This window comes from Heteronotia binoei, chromosome 4 (assembly GCF_032191835.1).
Source record: "Heteronotia binoei isolate CCM8104 ecotype False Entrance Well chromosome 4, APGP_CSIRO_Hbin_v1, whole genome shotgun sequence".
In the NCBI taxonomy this organism is placed as follows: domain Eukaryota; kingdom Metazoa; phylum Chordata; class Lepidosauria; order Squamata; family Gekkonidae; genus Heteronotia; species Heteronotia binoei.
Genome location: NC_083226.1, coordinates 137,481,165 through 137,506,971, shown reverse-complemented (window position 1 = coordinate 137,506,971; position 25,807 = coordinate 137,481,165). Strand labels below are relative to the sequence as shown.

Here is a 25,807-nt window from a genome sequence, read left to right as displayed (position 1 = left end):
GTGTCTCCAGGATGATTCTCCCCCAATTGACACCCTTTGTCCCCGACCGCAAAGGAAAGAGGAAAGCCTCTGTAAGGCCAACTCCTGGATCCCTGCATTGGCGAGATGGTGGGTCAGCAGCTGATGGTTGACCATATCGAACACAGCCAATAGGTCTAACAAATCAGTACCGACGAACCACCGCCATCCAGATGCCGCTGGAAGTCATCCATCAGGGTGACCAAAACTGTCTGATTCAAAGAAATTCTGAATTCTTTATCTTAATGGTTCCTTGTTTTCTCTTTTTGACTATCCCACTGGCAACTTTCTTTTGTTACAGGCTGCACCCCTTGCATTCATTTCAGCAATACTTTGACTTTTTATTACTTCTTTGACTTTGCTAGGAAATTATACTGGCATCCTCTACATATGGTAGTACCTTTCCTAATCTGTGCTGTGCAATCCATCTGAGCTTCTACTATTACAAAGATAAATTTCCAAGCATCCTGAAAGGATCTGACACTCTTCAGTTTCATTTTGACTAGTTCTCACATTTTTGGAATATTTCCTTGAAGTCATGTGGGTGATACCGTGGATATTCTGTTGTCTCTCTTCCATGCAGAGCTACTTCATCTCCAATACAACCTTTCTTGTCCTTCCTCATCCTACTGCTTTTCTCCATCCCATCAGGTTTCTGAAATATCTGCTATACCTATGTTTGGATTTAAAGCCAAACACTACAGCTACAACTCTCCTATTTTGGCTTAGAAACTTCTAGCATTTACATGTACAGTAGACACCTATACTTGGTTTCCTTCTTTAAGTTAGTATGCTAACTTAGAGGTCCTGCACTTTAACGTTCTGCTTAGCAACTTAATCCCCTCCAATGTCACACTTCCAAACATTGTGGTTTACTAGCCTATTTTTATAATCAGCATTCTGCAACCTTTGTCCCAAGTAGGAAGGCACTATGTTGTTAGTATCCATCACAGACACTCTTTCCATGTTCCTAAGGACTCAATTTCACACTATCAAGAATCCCCCTTCCTCTCACACCCAAGGGATATCCTTGACACAAGAGGATATTTGTTTGCCATCAGAAGAGGAGGTCTCTTCTAAGTTATCATTTCTCCCCTGCTCAGCCTGATGCCCTCCTACCCTGAGATCTTTATTTTCCGATAGCAAAGGAACTGTCACCAAAGGAACTGTCACTAGTACAGCAGTGACAGTTTCATCTCTATATCTCTTTTCCTCTTCATAAGAACATAAGAGAAGCCATGTTAGATCAGGCCAATGGCCCATCCAGTCCAACATTCTGTGTCACACAGCGGCCAAATATATATATATATATATATATATACACACACACACACACACACACTGTGGCTAATAGCCACTGATGGACCTCTGCTCCATATTTTTATCTAACCCCTTCTTGAAGGTGGCTATGCTTGTGGACACCACCACCTCCTGTGGCAGTGAATTCCACATGTTAATCACCCTTTGGGTGAAGAAGTACTTCCTTTTATCCGTTTTAACCTGTCTGCTCAGCAATTTCATCGAATGCCCACGAGTTCTTGTATTGTGAGAAAGGGAGAAAAGTACTTCTTTCTCTACTTTCTCCATCCCATGCATTATCTTGTAAACTTCTATCATGTCACCCCTCAGTCGACGTTTCTCCAAGCTAAAGAGCCCTAAGCGTTTCAACCTTTCTTCATAGGGAAGGTGTTCCAGCCCTTTAATCATTTTAGTTGCCCTTTTCTGAACTTTCTCCAATGCTATAATATCCTTTTTGAGGTGCGGCGACCAGAACTGCACACAGTACTCCAAATGAGACCGCACCATCGATTTATACAGAGGCATTATGATACTGGCTGATTTGTTTTCAATTCCCTTCCTAATAATTCCCAGCATGGCGTTGGCCTTTTTTATTGCAAATGCACACTGTCTTGACATTTTCAGTGAATTATCTACCATGACCCCAAGATCTCTCTCTTGGTCTGTCTCTGCCAGTTCACACCCCATCAACTTGTATTTGTAGCTGGGATTCTTGGCCCCAATGTGCATTACTTTGCACTTGGCCACATTGAACCGCATCTGCCACGTTGACGCCCACTCACCCAGCCTCAACAGATCCCTTTGGAGTTCCTCACAATCCTCTCTGGTTCTCACCACCCTGAACAATTTAGTGTCATCCGCAAATCTGGCCACTTCACTGCTCACTCCCAACTCTAAATCATTTATGAACAAGTTAAAGAGGATGGGACCCAGTACCGAGCCCTGCGGCACCCCACTGCTTACCGTCCTCCACTGCGAAGACTGCCCATTTATACTCACTCTCTGCTTCCTATTACTCAGCCAGTTTTTGATCCACAAGAGGACCTGTCCTTTTACTCCATGACTCTCAAGCTTTCTAAGGAGCTTTTGATGAGGAACTTTATCAAAAGCTTTCTGGAAGTCAAGGTAAACAACACTGCTTCCCTGGCTGGTTTCCTACTTCTAATATATTTGAAGAAATTTTTATTGTTGGTCTTTATGTTTTTTGCAATATGCTCCTCATAGTCCCTTTTTGCCTGCCTGATCACAGTCTTGCATTTGATTTGCCACTGCCTGTGTTCCCTTTTATTAATCTCACTTGGACTGGTTTTCCACCGCTTAAAGGAGTCCTTCTTACCTTTTACAGCTTCCATTACTTTGTTTGTTAACCATGCTGGCCTCTTCTTATACCTGTTTGTGCCTTTCCTAACTTGTGGTATGTATTTTATCTGAGCTTCTAGGATTATAGTTTTAAATAGTCTCCAAGCTTCCCCATTTCTAGCATTTCCAGTTTGGCAACCTTAGTCTTAAGGGTATCAAACCCATTCCCTGAGAACCAGGAGATGGCTGCATACACTTCTGTCTGAATCTCACAGGGAATCCTATATCTGGCTTTTAAATGACATACTTTACATATAGCTTCTCGTTAAAGTAGCTTTTATACTAGCTTCTAGTGCTAATGGACAGAACAGGCAATTCTAAGCAGAGTTATGCCTCTCTAAGTCCATTACAGTTGATAGGTTTACAAGGGTGTAACTCTGCACTGACTTACAGTATTGTTTCTTTCTGGACACAGCTGATGTGATCTACAACTGCAAACAGAGTGCAGAGGAAAGTTAGCAGCTTCCAGAGACAAAAAAGATTTTGGCTGTGATCTTCCTGTTTTATCTGGCAAGGAAAGGCTGGAACTCTTCAATTACTAAAAACAGCTATTAGCTTGCTGGGAGCACAGGCAAATCATGGGTTGGAAGAAGGCTTTCCAGTATCAATACTGTCTGTCGGAATTAGAGTCCACGACAGGAGAAAAGAGCTTTCTGTATGCACGTTATCTCAAAAATACACTTACCAGTGACCTATCTCTCAGTTAAACCACCCAAGTTTAAAGACTATTAAGATCTTTGTTTGTCAAATGAAAGTATTTATTAAATGAACTCACTATCTGTATAAATATAGCTTTAATAAAAAAGGAATAATAACCCTGAGCAACAACAGACTGAAAATTTCCAGTTGAGAATTATCAATTTTTTTGAAATTTTCAGGTGGGTAGCCGAGCTGGTCTGAAACAGAGGAACAAAGTTTGAGTCCAGCGGCACCTTTATGATTGATGAAGTTTTACTCTAAGTTTTTGTGTCCATACACAGTTCTTCAGATACAGTGAAACAAGGCATCCTCAACCATTATGTGCTTTGTTGGTCTTAAAGGTGCCACTTGACTCAAATTTTGCCTATAGTTGTACTATTTAAGAAGAATTTTTGAGAAAAGTACAAATACAGGTAACAGTAGATAAACTGAAAACAACAAATGATTATTGCAGCAGCCTGCAGTAAGTCTTTAAAAACAGTAACTTAAATAACAGACTGCTGTACACAAGGAAACTCTGACATCAGAAGTAAAATATACAGCCTCGATTTGTTGACTTTTAAGTTATTAGTAGCAATTTACATTGAGCATTAATTATTAGTGTAATTAATTATTAGTGTAATTATCTGGAATATGCATGGCTGAAATCCATGGCATTTACTTCCATTTGATGATTCTGGACTGAAATCACAATATTAGTAAGGGTGCAAGCACCAGTCATTTTCGACTCTGGGGTGACGCTGCTTTTTACGGGGTGGTTTGCCATTGCCTTCCCCAGTCATCTACACTTCCCCCCCAGCAAACTGTGTACTCATTTTACCGACCTCGGAAGGATGGAAGGCTGAGTCAACCTGGAGCCGGCTACCTGAACCAGCTTCTGCTGGGATCGTACTCAGGTCGTGAGCAGAGAGCTCCGACTGTAGTACTGCAGCTTTACCACTCTGCGCCACGGAGCATTACGTATTGTTTATTTATTTTAAAAATTATATCATCATTGAATTGTATTAACTATATTATCACTAGTTGTAGAATTTACTCCAATAGCAACATTAAGAACAAGAAGGTGACAAATTCCTAGAACTGGCCAAGGCGTCTATCCGAAGACAATATTATTAAAGTTCACAGCAAAACGGAATCACGAATAAATTGACCTTAATTTGCATTTGGCTTGCTTCGCTTCTGGATTTGCAGGCAAACATTAACGTGAACGAAGTCAAAGCAATCGTGCTCTTTCCTGCCTACAGGGTCAAAACCCAACGCAGCAGCCGAACTTTGCTGAACACTCCCCCCAAGTAGCTTTTGCTCACTCGCCCTTCCGTTCTTGCTAGTACAGTGCGGGGCGGAATTCACGTCAGAGTCGTACAGCGCATGCGTACGCCTTTCCGTGTGCCCTGTGGGTAGCTGGTTGTCGTCGTTTCCTTCAGTTGGTGCTTTTGTGTACTGGCATTTCGATTTGGTGTCCGCCAGCTTTCTTCTTCCCTCTCCCAGTCTTCGGAGACCGCGCCATGGCGGACTCGCGCGTCAGGCAGATAAAGATAAAAACGGGCGTAGTAAAGAGGTGAGTGTCCGAGGGGCCGGGCCTTCTCCGCCCGCCTTAAGGCCGGGCCTCGGAAAAGAAAGGAATTTGGGTTTGGGGGGAAGCGAAGACAAGAAGTGTTCACAGAGCCAGTTCTGTCTCGGATGCTCTTTTCACTGGACTTGCTGGTGTGTTGCCTTCAAGAGTAGTATAGAGGTTAAAAAACCGATCTGGGATCTTGGCTGATTCTAGTGAAGACAGCATGCCTAGGAGGCTTTCCTCAAGCATCCATCTGCAATACTGGTCTGATAGTACCGGCCTCCATTATAGGTTGTTGTAAGTATTGAGAGACCGCAGCGTATATTGTGTTCTGCTTATACGTATTTAAAGATTATTTTTCCTTTTTCAGATGTCAATATATGTCTTAATCTAAGGCAAAGACTCTGAGCCTTTCATTAGTACTAAGTAGCAATGAAAATGCTGATATGTTGTGCTTTCCCTTGATAACTGCAGCTTATCCACATAGGTATCTGTGCAAGAACAGAGGGCCGAGTTTCTGCTACGGCTTCCAAGCAGCCTTGATTTCTTGTACTTCCTGTGCTATAAATGTTTTGTTGTTCAGTCCTACAGTCCAACTCTTTGCGACCCCATGGACTAGGTCACGCCAGACCCTCCTGTCTTCCACCATCCTCCGAAGTCTGCTCAAATTTGTGTTAGTTACATCAGTAATGTAGTGATGTAGTGTTCTATTAAAGATGGTAATGGCAATGTAAACTGCGTTAACCAGGGATGCTGGCTGCTCCACAGTAGCTAATTTGTGAGAAAGAGATGTGATGTATGTGAAAACTGGAAAAAATAGTTTGTTTAAATTGAAGATTCTCACACTGTATTAGTGAACTAAAGTCCTAACCCAGTTACTAATATGGATTGCAGAAAGTACATTGATGCACACTGCACGGAAACTGCATACAGGTTACACCAGGAATAAGCATCTGTTCTCTTACCAGAGTTCCATGATTATTTGTAAAATGACTGCAGCATCAAGAGATAAATAATTTGTATGTGATGTATATTCAAGTCTGAATTGGCTGTTAGTACTATAAGTGTACTGATGTATAAATACAAAGTTCTTAGAACATGTAAAGGGAGCCAGTGGATAAATCTCAGGAGTGTATGCTCAAGTAAGCATTAGGAAGGAATGGATTCACACTTCATTTTTTAAGTGTTTTAAGTGTGTGTAGAAAAATCCCAGCAGGGACTCGTTTACATATTAGGCTACACCTCCTTGTGCCAATCCAGCCCGAACTGTGTTCCTGTTTTTAAAAAGCCCTGACTGTAACAGGTCCATAGAAAATAGTGAATATTAAATATTTTTAAAACTTGACCTCAGCAAAGAATGGTGGTCACTGATTGCAACTTCTTATATACCAGTAGTCAAGAACTTACTTTGATGTAGTGGTTAGAGTTCTGGACTAGGATCAGAAAGTGCCATGTTTGAATCCCCCTTTGCTGTACTAGTGACAGTTCCTTTGGTGACATACTACTGCCTCAACCAATCACCTCCCTCTCCATGGGTAGCCAAGCCCCCTCCTCAGCACTCAATTACAGCTCCCCCCCCAAAAAACCTCTCAGTTGGGACATCTTACAGCTCAGTAGTTAGGGCATGCAGCACAGAACTGTCTCAGAGTTCCCTGCCTTGTGGACTTAGAGCAAGCAAAAAACACTTTGGTGGAGGGGAAAGCACAGAGAAGGTACTTAGCACTACACTTACCACTAACACCCAGCAAAACCCCAAGGTATACAGTTTGCTTCTAACCACAAAAATTGAAACATAAAAAATACATAGCAAAATACAGTACTATGAACAAGATTTAAAACATATATAATAAAACAACATGACAGAATGAGACTATAACTTGGCCAAAATTATTGTATGTGTGGTTGTAATGATCTTCTTCCTTACTTTTATTGCTAAAAAGATGAAAGTAGCCACCTTAAGAGTAACATCTAGAATGGCATCAGGCAATAAAAATTTAATACATTCCTCTTCTGATCTAAACTTTGTGAGAAATTGATTCAGCAGTTTGTTTCGAATGGGCCCATAAAATGGACAGGATATAATACAGTGAACAATATCTTCTATATCTGATTGGTACCACAAGAACAAAGACGCTGGTCCTCGGGCATTTTTTGAAATCTTCCCAGAAGATACAAGGATGGCATGGTTTGGAAATGGGCTTGGGTAAATGCCTTTCTTAAAGAGGTCAGCTAGATAGCAGGAAAAGGATTTATTTTTCTTGAACTGGGGATACCAGAGAGAGAATTTAGATTGATGTATCAGATTGATGTTGCAAAGTCACTCTCTTGGCCACCCATGGAGAGGGAGGTGATTGGTTGAGGTTGTAGTAGGTATCCTGAGCTCTTCTGGGCCTAATGGGAGTGGCCACAATGGGGGTGCGCTTGAATTTTTAGTTCAGTTGGCACCTATGGACTACACCATGGTTTTTGTTGGCATAACTTTCTGTCTTTTAAGGGGCTCAGGGAGCCAACTAAGTCTGGCTATGCCCCCAACCATGCTGTTGCAGGGGCCTATGCCTTGATAGTGCTGACAGGCAGCTGCTGCAAACCTGCGCCAGTGCATGAGTACCATGGAGTGGCACTGGGGGCCTGTGCCATCATAATTGGCCCTTATACAGGTGTATCTCAGAGATGTTCAGTCGCACAGTCGAGTCCGACTCTTTGCGACCCCATGGATAAAGTCACGCCAGGCCCTCCTGTCTTCCACCATCCTCCGAAGTCTGCTCAAATTCGTGTTTGTTACATCAGTAACACTGTCCAACCATCTCATCTTTTGCCATCCCCTTCTTCTTTTGCCTTCTGTCTTTCCTAGCATCAGGATCTTCTCCAGGGAGTGCTCCCTTCTCATTTGGTGGCCATAGTATTTGAGCTTCAGCTTCAGCATCTGACCTTCCAGGAAACAGCCTGGGTTGATTTCCCTTAGGACTGACTGATTTGATCTTCTTGCAGTTCAAGGGACTCTCAAGAGTCTTCTCCAGCACTACATCTCAAAAGCATCTATTCTTCTGCGCTTGGCCTTCCTTATGGTCCAACTCTCACAGCCATATGTCACTACTGGGAATACCATCACTTTAACTATACGGACTTTTGTTGGCAGGGTGATAAATTGCCACAAAGGTCAGTTGACTCCCTGAGCACTTTCTCCCCCTATCCCTTAGGATTGCATTGTAAATATTTGGTTTCCTGTGCTTTAAAGCAGGGGTCCCCAACCCCTGGTCCGTGGACCGTTACCGGAGCCCCCACCCTGTTGGCCCTGGGGCCATGGTGGGCAGGCCGGTCCCTGGTGCCAAAAAGGTTGCGGGTCACTGCTTTAAAGAGAGAACTGTTCATTCGTATAAGCTAACAACAAGCTGTCAAGTTTTATAATTGTGGCAACTTTGAATATTTATGATTCTTCAGCTTATGGGGCAGAATATTAAAATACAGATATGTATTAAATATATAGATATTTGGCAGTACCATCACTGTTAAAATCGTTGTTATAAAAAGGCTTTCTCAATCAGAGTGTTTACCAGTGGCTATAAGTACTTCTCTCTTCCTCAGTCCTTAGGTCATATGTTCAAGGTAGTAATGTGCAGACTTTTCAGGGTGACTGAGTTAAGCATGTTGTTTTCCTGATATTCCTTTAGATCTGTTTTGCCCGAGAATTGTATGCTAAGTACTTAGGGATTCCAGCCTCCAGGTGAGATCTGGGGTTCCCTAAGAATAATAGCCCATCTCCAGAATGCCAAGATTAGTTCCCCTGGAGAAAGTAGATATTTTGAAAAGTGGATATTGTTGTTTTGTTGTTGTTGTTGTTTGATTTTTGGCCACCCTTACTGGAAACTGGGCTCAGGGGAGCTTACAGTGATATAAAAACCAAGAAAAAGAACATTAAAACAGAAATAGCAGACTATAGAACACTGGATTCTAGAAAAACAAGATGACATCCAAGAATCTAATGTTCTATAGTGGTGGTGGTGGGGTTTTTTTGAAGAAAGTGGGAGTGTTGAAGTGGAACTGTTGCTGCCCTCAACCAAATACCTCGCAGAATTTCTCTTCCTTACAAGCCCAGCAGAACCATAATAAGTCCCACTGGTCTTGGATAGAACTCAGCAGAGAGTTCCAATAGGTTGGGGCCAGGGCAGGAAAACCCCTGGCCCTGGTTGAGGACAGCCAAACACCTCTCAGGCTGGGGATCACCAGCAGATGTTGATCAACAGAGTGCAAGGTTGTCCTGGGGGTATACCAGGAGAGGCAGTCCTGGGAAATACATAGATCCCTGACTGTTAACGGTCTTAAAAGTCAACACCAGCACCTTGAACCGGATCCAGTACTCCACTGGACACCAGTGCAGCTGCCACAGCACAAGAGAGATGTGAGCTGTGCACAGGGTCCCTGCATTGTACTCCACTGAAGTCCCTGTCCTCCCTAGATTCTCAACCTGGATATGACAATACTACCCTCCACCCACTGTTGGTGACTGGAGGTACCTGGCAATCCTGTAAGTACTACAAATAAGAAATCCTTATTAAAATGGAGGTTTAGTGTGTGCCCATTACCAGATTTGCTGTGCTGTCCCAATTTTGCTAGTGAGAATGTTGCAACTATTCACTTGGGACCTTACATGGTTTACATGGTTTTCTCTGTGTGTCATTAGCCTCTTACTCTGCATGTTAAGTATTTGAAGGAAAGAGTCTAAACTTTTTATACTATCAAGCCCATGTAGTCCATACATCATTTATTAAGATTGTGTTCCTGGCATATTTTTCTAATGTTCTTCTCCAACCTGTTACCAAAATAACCACTGTGCACTATGTGGTTGTGCAGTTGTCCTTGGATATGGTTTGGCATGTGATTGCACCGTACTTTCTCTTTCCATTCTTCCAGTTCACTTTTTGCACCTTTCAGTGACTTTTTTGGTTTATTGTTGTGTCTTCAGTGAGTTTAAGATGGAGAACCATTTTTACCATATTGTCTTTTTACCATTTGGACAAGGATTCTAATCTGTCATTTGAAATAGCATTGGAAACCTCTAGTGTGCCTCCCCCCATTATTGCAATATAATTGCAACTTATATTGTAATTTTATTCAGCTCATAGAAAGTGATATATCTTTTGTATTCTTCAGTGTGTTTATCTGGCAGCAAAAATGTCCCTCATGGTATATGTGAACTGAATAAGTGCTCTACATGGGCACTTGAAGAGTTATTGTACAGAAGCTAAAATGTTGTCGAATCCCATATCATAGTCATTATCTAGATAAGCCTAATAGCTGTGTTAATACTTACACTGCTAAAGAATAACCACAATTATAGGCAAAAGCATTGCGTAGATAAAAGCTGTTGATCTGTTTGAAGCCATCTTCAAATGAGAAAGCTCAGGCATGCAGGAGAACAGATGCAATTTCTTAAATATATCTTCTGTATCAATCTCAATATTGTAGTAGCTTTAAAAACTGCAGTGAGCATAGCATGTTAGGGGTATGTGAAAACAGCACTGACATTTGCCCATAGTTTCCCTCTGATTAAATGAAAGTGACACCAGTAGATTAGAATGAGACTAAGACAATTCACATTGCAATTGTGTTAGTTTAACTTTAACAATCTTTTAACACTCTTGTTTAAATGTAGCTGACATACCATAATTACAAATCTACAAGCCTTGATTATAGAATTTTACATCATGAGCCTATGGGAGAAGTGTATTGATTTTTTGGTAAGGCAGCCTTTTAGAAATCACCTTTCCAAAACTGTGGAATCTTCCTAAATTGTGGAGGTTTTTTGCTTGTAGCTCTAACACATGGCTACTGTTTTATAAGTTATCTCTGTGCTGCATATCAAATAACCTGTTAATACTTTAGCTAAAATCTGTGCCCCTAAAAACTAGAATAAACTGATCATCATTACTAGCCTTTAAATTAGCTAAACCATCATTACTAGCCTAATACAATTACCGTAACTAAACCAATGTGTTCAGGTCTTGCTAATGAGAATAAGTGTGGCTACCTATGTGTGAAGTACCCCACCAAATTTGTTTTGGGATCTGTACAGAATCTGACTCCAAATTTCTTTTAATCTTTTGGCACCGTTGTGATTGTTAAACGTTGTCATTAACTTCCCTGTTCATGAAATCTTTTTTAAAATAACCTAGCCACGAGGACATCTCTGTCACTAGTGTACATAGTGCAGTGCAAGGTGATTAGAAAAAGTGCAAGGTGATTAGAAAAAGACAGGTCCCTGCTCAGATTAATTTGCAAATTAAAGTTTGACTGAAATTTGAAGACAACGAAGGACAGATTCCAGAAGGTGATAGGAAACTTTGTCTTGAACCCATTGATATTTACATTATGAAACACTGGTCTGCATTTCCCCTCAAACTTTCTAGTATCTATACAAAATTACTGGCTGAGTTTGGGATTTGAGGTGGGATGCTGTAAGTATACTGAGGATGGGTGCCCATTTCTGTTTCTTCTTTTCAGAGAAGCTGAATTGGATGATATAGTAAAAATTCTGATCAGATGTCTGGAAGCAGAAATGCTTTGGTTTAGTAACGGTTAATTAAAAAAAGTTTTATTTGAATGTGATGGTGGTGGCATTAGTGGGAAGTATACATGATAATAGAATTCTTCCGACCTGGGCTTCTTGGAGTGTGCTGGTTGGGGTTCCACTACCCCTAAAGAATCAGGTATCGAGCTTGGGATGTTTTTAGATATGACTTTGAACTTGAGTGACCAAATAGTTAGCATGGCCTTTTAGTAACTTTTGGTAACTTCCATTAATTTGCCAGCTTAGCTCTTCATGGCAGAAGATACTGTTTTTCATGCTTTGGTTATGTGTTTGTTAAAGTGCTATAATATGTTGTTCGGTTCATGGGGCTGCGTCTGAAGACCAATGGGACATTTCATCTGATACAGAACACTGCAGCAAGAGTTAACAGGGACGTATTGAGGCAAACATTTATATTAATTCAGTTAACATGCTTTGTAAAACCTACACTGATTGCCTGTTTTTTTCTGAGCATTGTTAAAAGAGTATATGTTAATCATTAAAGCATTAAATATTGTAGTTTCAGTATATCTAAACCAGTGGCCCCCAACCTTTTTGGCACCAGGAATGGTTTTGTGGAAGACAATTTTTCCACGGACCAGTGGGGATGCTGGGGGTTTTGCTGCCCCAGGCTGCGCCCACAGCCTGTCCCTGCCCCCCCATGGGGGTCTTTAAATAAGTAGGTGAAAGTCTCTGCCTCACTCTGTGGCCCGGTTGCTAACAGGCCACGGACCGGTACTGGTCCGGGAACCCCTGATCTAAATGACTCTCTGCTTTACATATGAACTAGGAGTAAGGTCTGTTGTGAAGAAAAATACAATGGACTCTAGAAAGAGGCTCTGGGTGAGTGCCTGCCACCTTTGCTGTCTTCCCACCCAAGTGAAGGCATTGACTCCCCCCCACCTCAAGGAGAGCTGATCTCTGCCATCTAGAGAGCAGTTGTAAATCTGAGTGATCTCCAGTAGTTCCCCAGGAGGAAATGGCATTGTACCTGTCTGAGATCCTGTCTCTCCTCATACCCCACCCTCTTCAGGCTTCACACCTTAAATCTTCAGGAATTTCCTAACCTGGAGTTGGCAACCCTAACTCCTTCCATTTATTTGCCCCTCTGACTTCAGATTTCCATCGCCTTCCCCTTTCCTGCAGCCTCTACATAGGAAAAGGATAGTCTTTCTTCACAGTGTGTGTGGGGGGGGAACCAAAGCAGCTTACATCATTCTTCTCTCCCGGTTTTGATCTGAACAACAATTCTGTGAGGCAGGTTAGTCTGGAAGCCTGCGACTGATCCAAAATCATTCAGTCAGCTTCCACAGCAAGAGTTTATGTCTGGCAGACCCTGCTCTGAAGCCGTATTTCATATGCCCTCCCCAAACTCCACCACAGAATCTCCAGAAATTTCCCACCAACCTGGAAAGGTACTACTAAAAGCCTCTTGGTGAGTGCCCCCCAGCCTTGGTGTCTTCCAACCACCCAAGTGAAGGCATTTACTTTCCCTCCTCTCTCAAGGGGAGCTGATCTCTCCCATCTAGAGAACAGCTGTGATTCTGAGTGATGTCCAGCTTTTACCTGGAGATTGGCAACCGTGGTTCCCCAGGAGGAAAGGCCTCTCCCTTGGAGGCCTGGTGATACCTTAGGAATTTCCCACCAACCTGAAACTGGCCCCTCCTTGCTGTGAATGAACATTCCTTTTGTGTCAGTTGAAGAGAAGGAACTGCTACTGTTTTGTCTCATTAACATGCCTCTCACAATTTACTGTTTGTTCCGTGGCAGCACTGTTTGTGTATGGGGGGGGGGGGGAGATGGGCTGTCCTGGACTTCCTACAACGGGCCCTGAGGAGAGGCAGTTGTGATCAGTAAGCCTGTGTGCAGAGAACCGTCTCCCTCAAAAGTAAGTGGCCTTCTTGCCTGATGGGGCTGGCGGGGGAGAGCAGAATCAGCCGATGGCATGCCAGAGACAGAGTGCAAGCCAGTCCTGCACAGGCCACATCCAAGCAATGAAAATTCTCAGATTTACCACTGCGGTTGGGCTTGTATTTATTACTGATGATGATGTGCCAAATCCTCTCCCTACCTTCTGAGAGTCTTCAGAATCCCCCCCCCTCCCCCTCATCACGACATGTACTGGCCTACTTGATGTTTGGCTTTCAGTCACCAGACTTCTTAGATCTTTATTTTGCTAATTTTTCAGCAACTTGTCTGTTCTGTTGGTGTTCCTTTTATTAGTGATTGGCTAGTTATTTAATGGTTATTTGATCAATTTTAATGTCATGTGGTTGGATCCAGCATAGACATTTTTGTGAGCTCAAGGATTTCCACTCATAGAGTATGATTTTGTCTCTTCCTCAAGCAGCTCCAAATACTGCCTGAAATCCTTTTTGTGGGAGTTCTGTGCCCCAAGAACAGGATTGGGTGGGATTTTGAGCTACTGCAGAGAGGACAGAGATCTGCTGTATAGAGAATTATAAATCTGAAAAATGTAAGATCATAGCACCAAAATATTTTTATGTATTTATGTTTATTATTTATGTTTTATGGTTTTAATGTCGCACTACTATGTTTAATCATGTATATGCATGTTTATGTAAGCTGCCTTGAACCCGCCTCAGTGTGGAGGGCAGGATATAAGTGGAATAGAATAAATAAATAAATAATACTGTGGAAGAGGGAAGGCAAGAAAATTGCACTGTGTGGGTATAAATCTTTGCACCCTTGAACCACCTAGGCTGATTCCAAGCCCCCCCCCCCCCGTCTCCCTCTCTTTCTCTCTCTCTCTGTGAATGACTTTGAACAGAAATTCTAGTGGAAAGGGAGGAGATATATTTATTTAAAGATCAATAGCATAGTATTGGACTAAACAGAAAACTTCTTAAATTACATTTTAAAAACTGGATATTGATGAGTTTATATTTTTAATAGAATATAAATTGTCTAATAAAATGTTATGCGCTGTTGGATTTTATTGATAGAATACTTTTAATCTTTAAATGAGAAAATTTCTAAATACTTGAATGATCAAGCTGATAATCAAATATGAGAGTCTCTTAGGATCTAGATTTTCTTGCACTTCATGCTACAAATTGATTACCTATCAACCTTCCAGTCAATTAATTGCTTTGAGTTCCTAAAACAATTGTTTTCTTTCTCTCAAGGGAATTTTAATTTTTGTATAAGTATTATTTAAACAAGCAGTTTTTATGCAAGTAGGTTATGTTTCTTGCTGCACAGATTTTATAAAATGCATTATGAAAGTTATATTTATTCGTATATGCTTATAATTGTAGAGCTCCAAGGGGGAAAAAACCTTGATGGACTATCTGAAACTTTCTAGAACCCAGCCTGGTTTTTATAATAAATGTTAACTGTAGAAATAATACTAATTTTATTAAAATACTCCAGAGGGTTTTCTAATAAAAGTAGACTTGGAAATAAATTCAGAAAACTTTCCGGAAAGTTCCGATGACCTAAATTGAGTATGATCTGACTTAATGTGTTTGTTTTGAATTATATTTAGTAAACAAATTTAAACTTATATCCCAATAGCAAGAGATACTTATTGATGTTATTTGTAGTCCACCTTCCTTGCTGAGCCTCAAGATGGATTACACGGAATAGGTCAAAACAATTAACAGGATAGGGTATCTACTAGGATATGACTTGTAGAAATCTGTAACCATCCAAGGATCAGAAACAATGGTGAAGCAAAGCAAAAGTATTAACATGACACATTAAATGACGTAAAAATTATATAACAGAAACATACTTACAGCGACAGATACTACAAACTATATATGGTGCTATAGTCTGTAACCCAGGAGTGTCAAATGAGCATCCCGAGGGCTGAATCAGGCCCCCAGAGGGCTCCTGTTAGGCTCACGAGCATCTCACTGTAATCTCCTTCCTTCTGCATAACAATTTGCTTTGCCAGACTCCTCAATCGCACAGCAGCTACAGAGCAAAGCCTCTATTTCTCCATTTTCTCCAACACATGAAACAGCTTGTGTACAATAGCTTGCAATGCCCAGCCACTTCATGTTTTCCCCTGGGTCTTAGGTTCAAAGTATTGACCACGATATTTCTGTAATCAAAAGTAGGTTTGCAACTTACAAACACACACCTGAACAGCATACTAAGGATTGCTACAGCACAGACATTATCTCCAGATTTTGATGAAATAATTCAGAGCAAGGGGTGTCAGTTTTCAGAAACTGTTAAATAAACAAAATATTGCAAGAGTGCAAATCTTTTAAGCATATTTTATTTTAATTTTTTTTAAAAAATAATCTTTAATTGTGTTTGTGTCCTTTATAAAGCTTGTATCTCCGCTATCTGGCATTACATTTTATGGCACACATGGCCCGGCCAGACAAGGTCTCATTTATGTTGGATCCAGCCCTCGTAACAAATGAGTATGACACCCCTGCTCTAATCCTTTACCCCAAGCTTCTTTCTGAATCATTTTGTTAAGAGTATAGCCCTATTTCTGTGCAACCCCCCTCCTTGAATAATTTAATTTTGTATAGTTTGTGGAAAGGCAGGAGGGTGGGAGCCTTTCTGACCGCGACAGGAAGGCCATTTCATAAGGGAGGGGCACAGTGGAGGATGCATGTGTATGAGCAGTTGGTGATTTTGCCCATTTGTAGGGTAGCACCCACAGAAGGTCCTGCTCAAGTGACAGAAGTTGTTGTGGTGGAGCATAGGGGGAGAGGTGGTCCCACAGATATGACAGACTAAGGCCATGAAGAGTTTTGTATGCAATAGCCATTACCTTAAATTGAGCCCATTAACTGATGGGCAGGCAGTGGAGTGACTGTCTGCAGAATGTGAGTAATACACAAACAAAGACGGGATCCCCAAATAGTCATGTTATAAGAACAAACTTGGTGATGATTAGGGTTGCCAGGTCCAACTTAGAAAATACCTGGGAACTTTGAGGGTGGAGCCAGGAGACTTTCCCATTCCCTAAAATAAATTACAGCAGTGCAGTTCTCCTGAATAGTCTTCATTTCCTCATTCTCCCAGCAGCTGCAATTCCAGGAAATGAAAGTGAACACACGCTCACAAAACAGCCAAAATAAACAGAGTTTGCAAGCACACACTTTTGTGATCTCACTTGGGTGTTACTCACAGACAGGGCTTTTTTGGTAGAAAAATCCCGGCAGGAACTCATTTGCCTATTAGGCCACACCCCCTGACATCACCATTGTTTAAACTCAGGGCTTTCTGGTAGAGAAATCCCAGCAGGAACTCATTTGCATATTAGGGCATACCCTCTGAGATCAATCCATCCAGAGCTGCGTTCCTGTATGTTCCTGCTCAAAAGAAAAGCCCCGCTCACCGGAGCTGATGTATTTCCACCAACTTCTTCAGACTAACACACGCAAATAAAAAGAGAGTGGTGGAATTTTCCTCCATCCCACAAAAGGTTCCTATACAAAAATATCTGGAACAATGCAAAACAAGCACAGACTATTTGTTTATTCATTTGTGTTATCTCTCCCTCTCTGTGTGTGTCTCTCTCTGGCTCCTTTAAAAAGATGTCAAACAAAAGCAAAACAAGACTGTGCTATCACTCATTCACACGGTTCTTCTTCTTGCCCCTCCTGATGCAGTTTTCACTTTTTGCTCAAATTTAAAGGCATACATGCATTCTAAAAAAGGAGTTTGGTAACCTGTGGAGATCTAAAGGCACATCCTTGCTGTTGGGGTGGGGTGGAACCTGCAAAACCGGGGAATCCTCCACTGGGACCTGTGGATTGGCAAGCCTAGTGATGATTGACTGCAAAATTACACTGTTCATCAATATGCATCCATTTCTTCATAAAATAATTCTACATATTTATTTGAAATAATAATTTTTTACACCTCACAAGACCATTATACTGGATAGACTCAGACCTACAATTGCATAAGCAGGTGGCAGCTGTGACCAGGAATGCCTTATACCATTTTTTATTGGTTAGTCATAGCGGTAGTTCTTTTCTGTGGTCTTTCCATGGCAGAAAAGATAAGGCCTCTGGGAAACATGCCTGGGTTGCACCTAGATTATATCACTGCAATGCACTCAACATGGGGCTTCCCTTGAAAAGTGTTCAGAAACTCTGGTTGATGCAGAATAAGGCAGCCAGGATGTTGACTGAAGTGGTTCATAGAGACTATATAGCTCCAGTCTTGGCCTATGTATATCAGCTCTCAGTCTGTATCTGAGCACAACTCATGGTGCTGGAGTTGATTTTTAAAGCCCTTTAAAGTTTGATGCGAGCATACCTGAAGAATTACCTACTCCCTTATGAACTGACCTGTCCACTGCATCTTCTGAGGCTTTGCTTTGGGGTACCTGAGTGCCTCTGTCTTCTGAGATTAGGTAGGTGGCAACTTGGGAGAAGGCCTTCTCTTTTGTGGTACCAAAACCCAGGAACTCTGTTTCCAGGGAGACTCTGTTGTTTCCTGCAAGCTGGTGAAGATATTTTTCTGCTTCTTTTGTGTTCCCAGTATTTTAATTATTGCTTTTATGGTTTGATATATGTACTTTAGAACTTAGTTTTAATTATCGTGATGGCGGTGGAAAGTGCATGAGTTCACAGTTGACTTATGGCAAACCTATAAGATTTTCAAGGCAAAGGTGGTTTCTGCCTCTATGTCAAGACCTTGGTATTCTTTGGTTATTCCAAATACTGACCAGTGCTGTCCCTTCTTTGCTTCTGAGATCAGATAAGATCAAGCTAGCCTGGGCTTCCCAGTTTAGGTTAATTGTCTTAATGATGTGTATTTGTTTTAGTGGTTTTTAAAATGTGACTTTAAAATGTATGCGTTTAATTTGTTAGTTGCCTTGGGTGATCCTGATAAAATCAGAAATGTGGGATATAAGATATAAATTTTGTAAGTAAATGAAGAAAAATTGAAAGCTTTATGTGGAAATTATTTTTTTGGAACTATGCTTGTAAAGACAATATAGTATGTATTTCCATTACATTGTTTAAATTTCTGGAAAAAAGCCTGAAGGCAATGAAAGTGTCAACATGTTAATTTTTGGCAGATTCGTAGAACTGTATGCAATTTGTCATGGATGTGGCTATCCACTCAACCTGTTTCAGTAGACTTTAATTCTGGGTCACTGGGATACCTCATCACGTGATAGTTCTAAATCAGATTGATTACAATATCCTTTCCACCATGGCCTGGGATCAACATACCTTAAGAAGATTGGATTTATATCCCATCCTTCCCTCAGAGAACAGCTTAAAATCTCTTTTCCCTTCCCCTCCCCACAAGAGACACTCTGTGAGGTAGGTGGGGGCTGAGAGAGCTGAGCAGAACAGCTCTGTTATGACTGGCCCAAGGTCACTCCAATAGTTGCAGGTGAAGGACTGGAAATCAAATGTGGTTTTCCCAGAGAAGAGTCCATGCACTTAACCACTACACTGAACTGGCTCTCAGGACCCTGTTCTCCAATATGAGCCTACCTCTACACTCCAGTCATCTTTGGTGATCTTACTGCAGTTGTCCCCACCATCAAAGATAGATCCCACTTGTGGTACCAAAACTTTGACACTCCCTCCCCAGGGAGATTTGTCTGTTTCCCTCTATTGGTGTCTTACATCAGCAGGTGAAGACTTTTTTGAATAATCTGGCATACTTCCAATAATAGTTACTGGGCCTCCTTCAGGTATTTGTGTTTTAATTGAATTATTTTATAGTTTTAAATTTTTTTTAATTGCTCAAAAGTTTTAATTTTTCTGTTTGCCACCTTATTTATTTATTTATTTATTTTATTTATTTCATTCGTTTATATCCCGCCCTACCCCACTGAAGCGGGCTCAGGGCGGCTCACAACATAAAACTCTAACAGTAAATCAAGTTAAATACATTAAAAATTAATACGGTAAAATACATAAAAACACATTTATCAATATATCATGCTACATCTTCCCTAAAAGTTGGTTCTTCAAGTATTCCAAAGTTCAGATATGCTGATGTTCATGAATTTGGATATTCATATATCGGTCAGTTGTATGCCAGCCTTGTGGAGCCTGATCAGGTTAAAAGGCAGCATAAAAGTGTTTTAAGTAAATAAAATAATAAATGTGAGAGGAGACATCTCAGAACAGTTTAGTTCTCCAAATAAGACATGTATAAGTAAGACTTTTTCTTGTAAGGTACATGATAGAAATTCAGGTACTGGCAAAATTTCTTGGAACTTTAGCAGCCAATTGAAACACACAAGAATACATCCTGTAAGGATTGCAGCATAGGCTTCAAAATCCGTTATGTTTGTTGGATCTTTTGTGGTATCAGTTTATAGTTGGTGATTTCTCGACAAAACTGCTTTAGTATAGTAGCTGTGTTGGTCTGCAGTAGACGAGCAAAATTGGAATTCAGTGGCAACTTAAAGACTGATAAGACCTCTCTAGCTTTCAAGAATCAAGGCTCTCAAAATATCTGATGAACGGAGAACTAGCTCTCAGAAGCTTACATCGTGGAAATCATGTTGATAAGGTCTACTAAACTCACATCTAACGTAGTATAGAATATTGTTTAGACTATGGATGGACATGAACCAGTTGACAAACTAAATTTGTCATGAATTTTGACTGGTTTGTGGCTCATGAAGCAATGGTCATTAAGTGAAGAACTGCCACAAACGTCCACTAATTTTTGTGCAGTTTGTGGTGGTTATTGAAGAGCAGTTGAAGAAAGGGTTTCCAAGCAGCTGAGTAGTGGGACTGCTGTTCAGCGCTTTGGAAACCCCTTCTTTCTGTTCCCCTGCAAAAAGCCACAGGGGGCAAAAAGCGGGTTTAATCTTTAAGTGCTTCATGAACCAATATGAACAGGATCAGTTTGCTCCTCCTGGTTTGTATGGGTTCATAGTTCGGTTCATAATTGAACCATGAACCAAATCACAAAAATGTGGTTCTTGCCTATCCCTAGTTTAGACTGGTATTTATCAATGCCTTGTACCAGACTGATTAAAAGTGAATATATTTTACAATTTTTTGACTTACTGTTGTAGAATGATCTAATTTGGAGAATGCAAACTCTAATTGTGTATCTCTTTGAATTGATATCAGCTTGGTGTAAAGTCAAGAAATCCTTCCCCCCGTCCTCCTAGCCAAAGTGTGTATTCATTCATAGAAGAAAAGAAAGGCATGTCTAGAGTTGAATCTCAATTCATTTGAGTTAAACTGGAATTCTTACTGCCCAGTTGGTTGTCTGCACAATCTAGGTAGCTTTGCATGCACAAGGAGAACTTCCCTATTGCCAGCTGTGAAAGGAGAATGAGCCACTTGCAGAGCTCCATCTGCCGTAGTTGGCAGTAGGAGCTTTGTTCTATGTATGAAGTTCTGGATCAAAGCCTTCGACTTTGAGATGATTAACTGGATTGCAACTGTTGAAGCTTAGTTAATAAAGTGGCTTAATCAAAGTATTGAAATATTTTGCAAAGTCAGATGATTTTTGAATTGGTTCATAGTTCTTAAAGGTGATAAAAGCAAACACTCCAAATGTGTTCTGCCTACTGTAAACAAAACTTGCATGTTCAACTAAAACTTAACTAAATTCAGTCTTCTGTGTTTTGATTACATATTTTAAAATTAATCACAAAAGTATTAATATGAAGAAAAATAGCCCGTTTATGTAAAGCAACTCCTGAAGAATATGATGGGTTGGATCCAGTCATATGTCAGTATAGAATGACAGAGTTCTGCAGTGCTCCCCCAACAATCCTTTGTAATCCTAGGAAAGTTGATTCCTGGAATCTTTGGTCCTAGTAAACGAATAGGCACATAGGTCAGGGACTGCAGTCACGAAGAGGGAAGTGTGAAATATCTCCTCCTCCTCCTCTTCAGTCAGCTGGACATTTCCAGTGGAGGAGTCAGGGGTGTTTTTGCTTTCTTAAACTTTGTCACTGCAGTCCCCAACCTGTATAGATACTAAGTCCTCTCATTGGCGTCTATGTCTTGTTTGTTGGCTCTCCAAGGCAACTGATTAGTCCAGCATTCTGTTTCATGATGTGGTGAAATGCATTATACCCCAGAATTTGTACATCCCTAAGTGTGTATAAAGGTCTGTTATAACTAGTCTGTACTCTGAGAGGCTCAGAGAGGGGAACGAGAGTGAGGAATAGGACTTACCTCTCAGGCAGGATGATCCAGCACCTTAGAAATGCAAATAGACCTAGCCAGGAGAAGGACAATAGCCAAGACCTGCCTAAGTATGCCTTCTTCACCCTTAGCTATGAAGCTTCAAGTCACCAAAGGACATGATTACACCTTCCATTCAAGATAGGAAGGGAAGTGCAATCTGTGGAGCAGGGGTGGGGAATCTTTTTTCTGCCAAGGGCCATACGGGTATTTATAACATCATTCGCGGGCCATAAGAAATTATCAACTTAAAAAACAGTGTTCCACCAAGGGAGAACGATTCAGGCTGGGAAAATTAATACAAATAATTGTTTTTCTATTCGAAGTCATGTGGGAGAGCCTAATCTGGCACATGCACACACACATGGCCTGTTGCCCTAGGCAAAAGCATAGGTCCAGGGCTTTTTTGCAGAAAAAGCCCAGCAGGAACTCAGTAGCATATATGACCACATCCCCTGATATTAGCATATTAGGTCACACACTCATTAGCATATTAGGCCACACCATCTGGGATAATCAAGTGCAAACTGAACTGTGGCAGTAACTTTTCCAGGCCCTGCAGCAATTCTGGCTGGCCAGCCAGGCCCCAGGGAGGCTGCCGCACAGTACATCTGGGCCCTGTGATCCCTGCCTACCCCTGGGGAGGCTGCTGCACAGCGCAGCTGGGCCCCACGATCCTCGCTGGCCAGCCAGGCCCCAGAGAGGCTGCCACATGGCTTGGTTTGGCCCAGCAATCTCCGAGGGCCACACCAAGTGAACTTGAGGGCCGCATATGGCCCTCGGGACAGAGGTTCCCCATCCCTGCTGTAGAGGGTGGGCAGAAGAGAAGATAATAAAACCCTGGACATAAGAAACTTTATTATGTTCAGTCTCCATTTTATTGCAAGCCACCTGTGGGTAGCTAGTCCACAGGTTATATAGAGTCCCCTCAGTCCTGAGGGGATGGGAGGTGACTGGGAGTGGTAATGGGAGGTTCCGCTGATGACCAGGAAGGCTGGACATCGGCTGGACCAATGGCGAGTCCATGGCGACACCTGATTGGGTGCGTGCTTCAACCAATGAACATCACCTTCATCCTGGGCATCCTGGAAACTTCCAAGTTGCGACAGGGCCTGGGGCGGCTCCAGTGATATCAGTATGGAAATGGTTGGGTAATTGGGAGGAGATGGGATTATCTGGGAAGGTGACAATAGGGAATCAGATATGGGCCTAGGTATTCCGGTGTAGACAAAAGGGCTTGGAGGTAGCAGGAGAGATCCTTCCTCTTTCTCATCATCTCCTGGGTGAGGACTGCTGTTCAGGATATTATTTAGCAATCAGGATCAACAGTTGAGCCATTAATCCATTCATAAAATAGATAGGTTGCTTGCGGGCTAGGAATGACTCAAGGTGTGTACGTGAGGTTCCCACTAAGAAGAAATGAAGCCCAACCAGGCAGGAAGATGGCTACATGTGGTGTTAGCGAGGCACAGTGGCTTCCATGCTTAGCGTTTCAACACCGTTCGCCTGGACAGCTCCTTGGTGGCGTAGCCTCCTCCTCGCCATGGCGGACTCCACGCGGTAGCGGGGAAACGTCCGTGTGCGTCTGCAGACACTCTGTGCCTGTCTCAAGCATTTAGGTACTTGACAGTTGGTACACATGAGTCCTATGTAGTTCCTGGATAGCTTTACTTGCACTCACTGGCCAGGCGGGCGCAAGCTCACTTCTCCAGGCGCCCTGGCAACCATGTTTGTGACAGAGGGGTCATTTTCTCACACTGTGGTGCTGCCAAAGCAACATTTTAAAACATCTGCACAGCCAATCAGAAGCCTTGTTGGGCAAAAGCCTCACCTGACCTGCCCACTTTATAAAAACACCTGTCAAGGCACCCATGGGCACCATATTGGGGATCCTAATTTAGGATATGTAAGAGGGTTAGAAGATTTTGGTTTTTACCACTTTTGTCAGCTCAGCCTGCTGTTGCATTTTCAATTGTTGTGTATACTCTTTTCATTTGAATGTGGTTGGCCTGATTTTTGTGGTCTGTGCTACTAAGCCCTGTTGGGTGATGCAAAAAGTTGAACTGTTCTGTGAAGCAACAGAATGGCAAAAGGATGCCTGGGTGCTAGCCCGCAGGTGGTTTGTGCCCTATTATTTGGCTAGCTGATGGTGGCAGTACTGAGAAAAAAACAGTAACTCAGAGAATGGAGAAAGATTCTTTGTAGCAGCTTTTGCAAATGCTCAAAAGGAAGTTGCTTTCCTTGTCACCTATGTTGAGTTATGGATTGACAATACATGAAAACAATGCAGTGAGGACTGCACTGGCTATTCTGTTAAGGGAAGTTTGTACATGTAATGTTTGTACATGGCCTGCTGGGTCAGAGAATAGACTGCTAATCCAAGCTATGATCAGTTTTACCACTCCTGATTGGAATACTCTGTGCCAGGGACAGCAAGAATCTACCTTATTGGTTAATAACTTCTAACCAAAAACTGAACATGGGTGGGAAGAGGAGCAGGAAAACGTTTATTGCTGTTAATAGAAATATAAAATGATACCATCATGTAAAACATGAACTGGTTCTCAGCTGAAAACTGCCATTGGCTGTTATTTATAGACCTTCTCATTTTTCTGTGTTGAAATCCTTTGTGTTGTAAAGTAGAGAGAAAACCAGTTCAGTTTTAAAAATGAAGTGATCAGAATGACTATCTCCTTGGTTTAAATCAGTTGATTTGAGTTTCTGGGGCTGAGGATAATAGCAACCAATCAGTGTGTTTCTGGAAGCTAGGTGGCAGCAGCTCTGTGAGCTCCCACCTTTTCAAGGAGTGGGAAGCCAATTGTCCCCTTTCCCTATCTTCCCTGCCCCCATTCCTAGGAAAATGAGGTCTTCGTTTCATGTAAGAGAGGCTTTCTATCTGTTCTTGCAGACTGCACAGAGTACCTGGTGGTTTTTAGACCACAGTTTGAAAAATGCTGCTCTAGATTATTAATGCCTATAGATGTTTTTACTGGCAAAGCATATGTAACCCAAATCCCTGTAATTGCTTACTGTCAAAAGTAATGGAAAGTTTGCAGGAATCCAGATAGGTATGATTTCAAATGTATGTGCTAATGTATACAGTGAGTAATGTTGAGTGGTACATTTGCAGGTGTGTAACATACAACTGATGTCCCACTGTGGGTAGCAGAATTGTGTGCAGTGGTCTGGACAGCTTTATCTTGGAGTAGGTTTTGACATTATTTTTTTTTTAATAGAAAGTTTTACTTTTATTTAAAATGAGAAAAAACAATACATAGACAAAAGAAAAGAAAGAAAATATACACCAAAAAGCAACACATAACAAATAACACATAGCCTAGTAGAAAACTAGGCCACAAACAAAACACATACATCCATCTCCCTTACCCAACCAAGCACACTGGGAGGAGGAGAGGTTTCGATAAGGTAAAAAATTTTCAGTTGTAATTTCACAATTATTTCAGCTCTACTTTGTATAAGACAGCTTTTAAACTAAGCAATAACCTTTTCATTAGACAATAATTGTATCATGTTTCAATATAATTACTCCATGTCAAATCCTTTACTTTTGACCCACTTATACACAGGGTCCCATTCCTCCTGACACTTCTGCACATTTCCGTTTCTTAGTCTTGTAGACATTAGGTCGGCCTCAGCAGTTTCTAATAATTTATTTATAAACTCTTCTCTGTTCGGGGTTTTCTCACCTTTCCAATACTTGGCATATAGTATTCTGGCAATTATGATAATGTACATTAACAGTTTCAGTTTTGTTACGGGCACTTTCTGCCTGCAAATGTTTAAAAGATATAGTTCCGGCACATGCATAATTTGTGTTTCCAAAATTTTCTGAGTCCAAATATTGATTTGCGTCCAATACTTTCTAGCTGACTTGCATTGCCACCATATATGAAATAAAGATCCTTTAACTTCTCGACATTTCCAACACTTGTTGGAATATGTAGGATAAATTTTAGCCAATCTATTAGGTGTAAGATACCACCTATATACCATTTTATATAAGTTTTCTTTAAGATCTGCTGGTCTTATCAGCTTTAAATTCTGTTTCCATAATTTCTCCCATTCCTCTAGATCTATGTTGTAGCCAAAATCTTTGAGCCAACGAATCCATGCTTCCTTCACCGCTTCATCACTCATCTTAATTTGGAGCAACCA

General features: G+C 41.4%; 1 protein-coding gene across 1 annotated transcript in view; it reads left to right on the top strand.

Moving 5' to 3' along the window:
• Positions 1-4,514: 4,514 nt before the first annotated feature.
• The window catches only part of TBCA (tubulin folding cofactor A), a 77,634-nt gene continuing 56,341 nt past the window's right edge, over positions 4,515-25,807 (top strand). Inside the window, exon 1 of the mRNA XM_060235852.1 lies at positions 4,515-4,933. Coding sequence (XP_060091835.1) covers positions 4,881-4,933 — 53 coding nt within the window. The 5' untranslated portion in view covers positions 4,515-4,880. The remainder of the gene's footprint in view (positions 4,934-25,807) is intronic.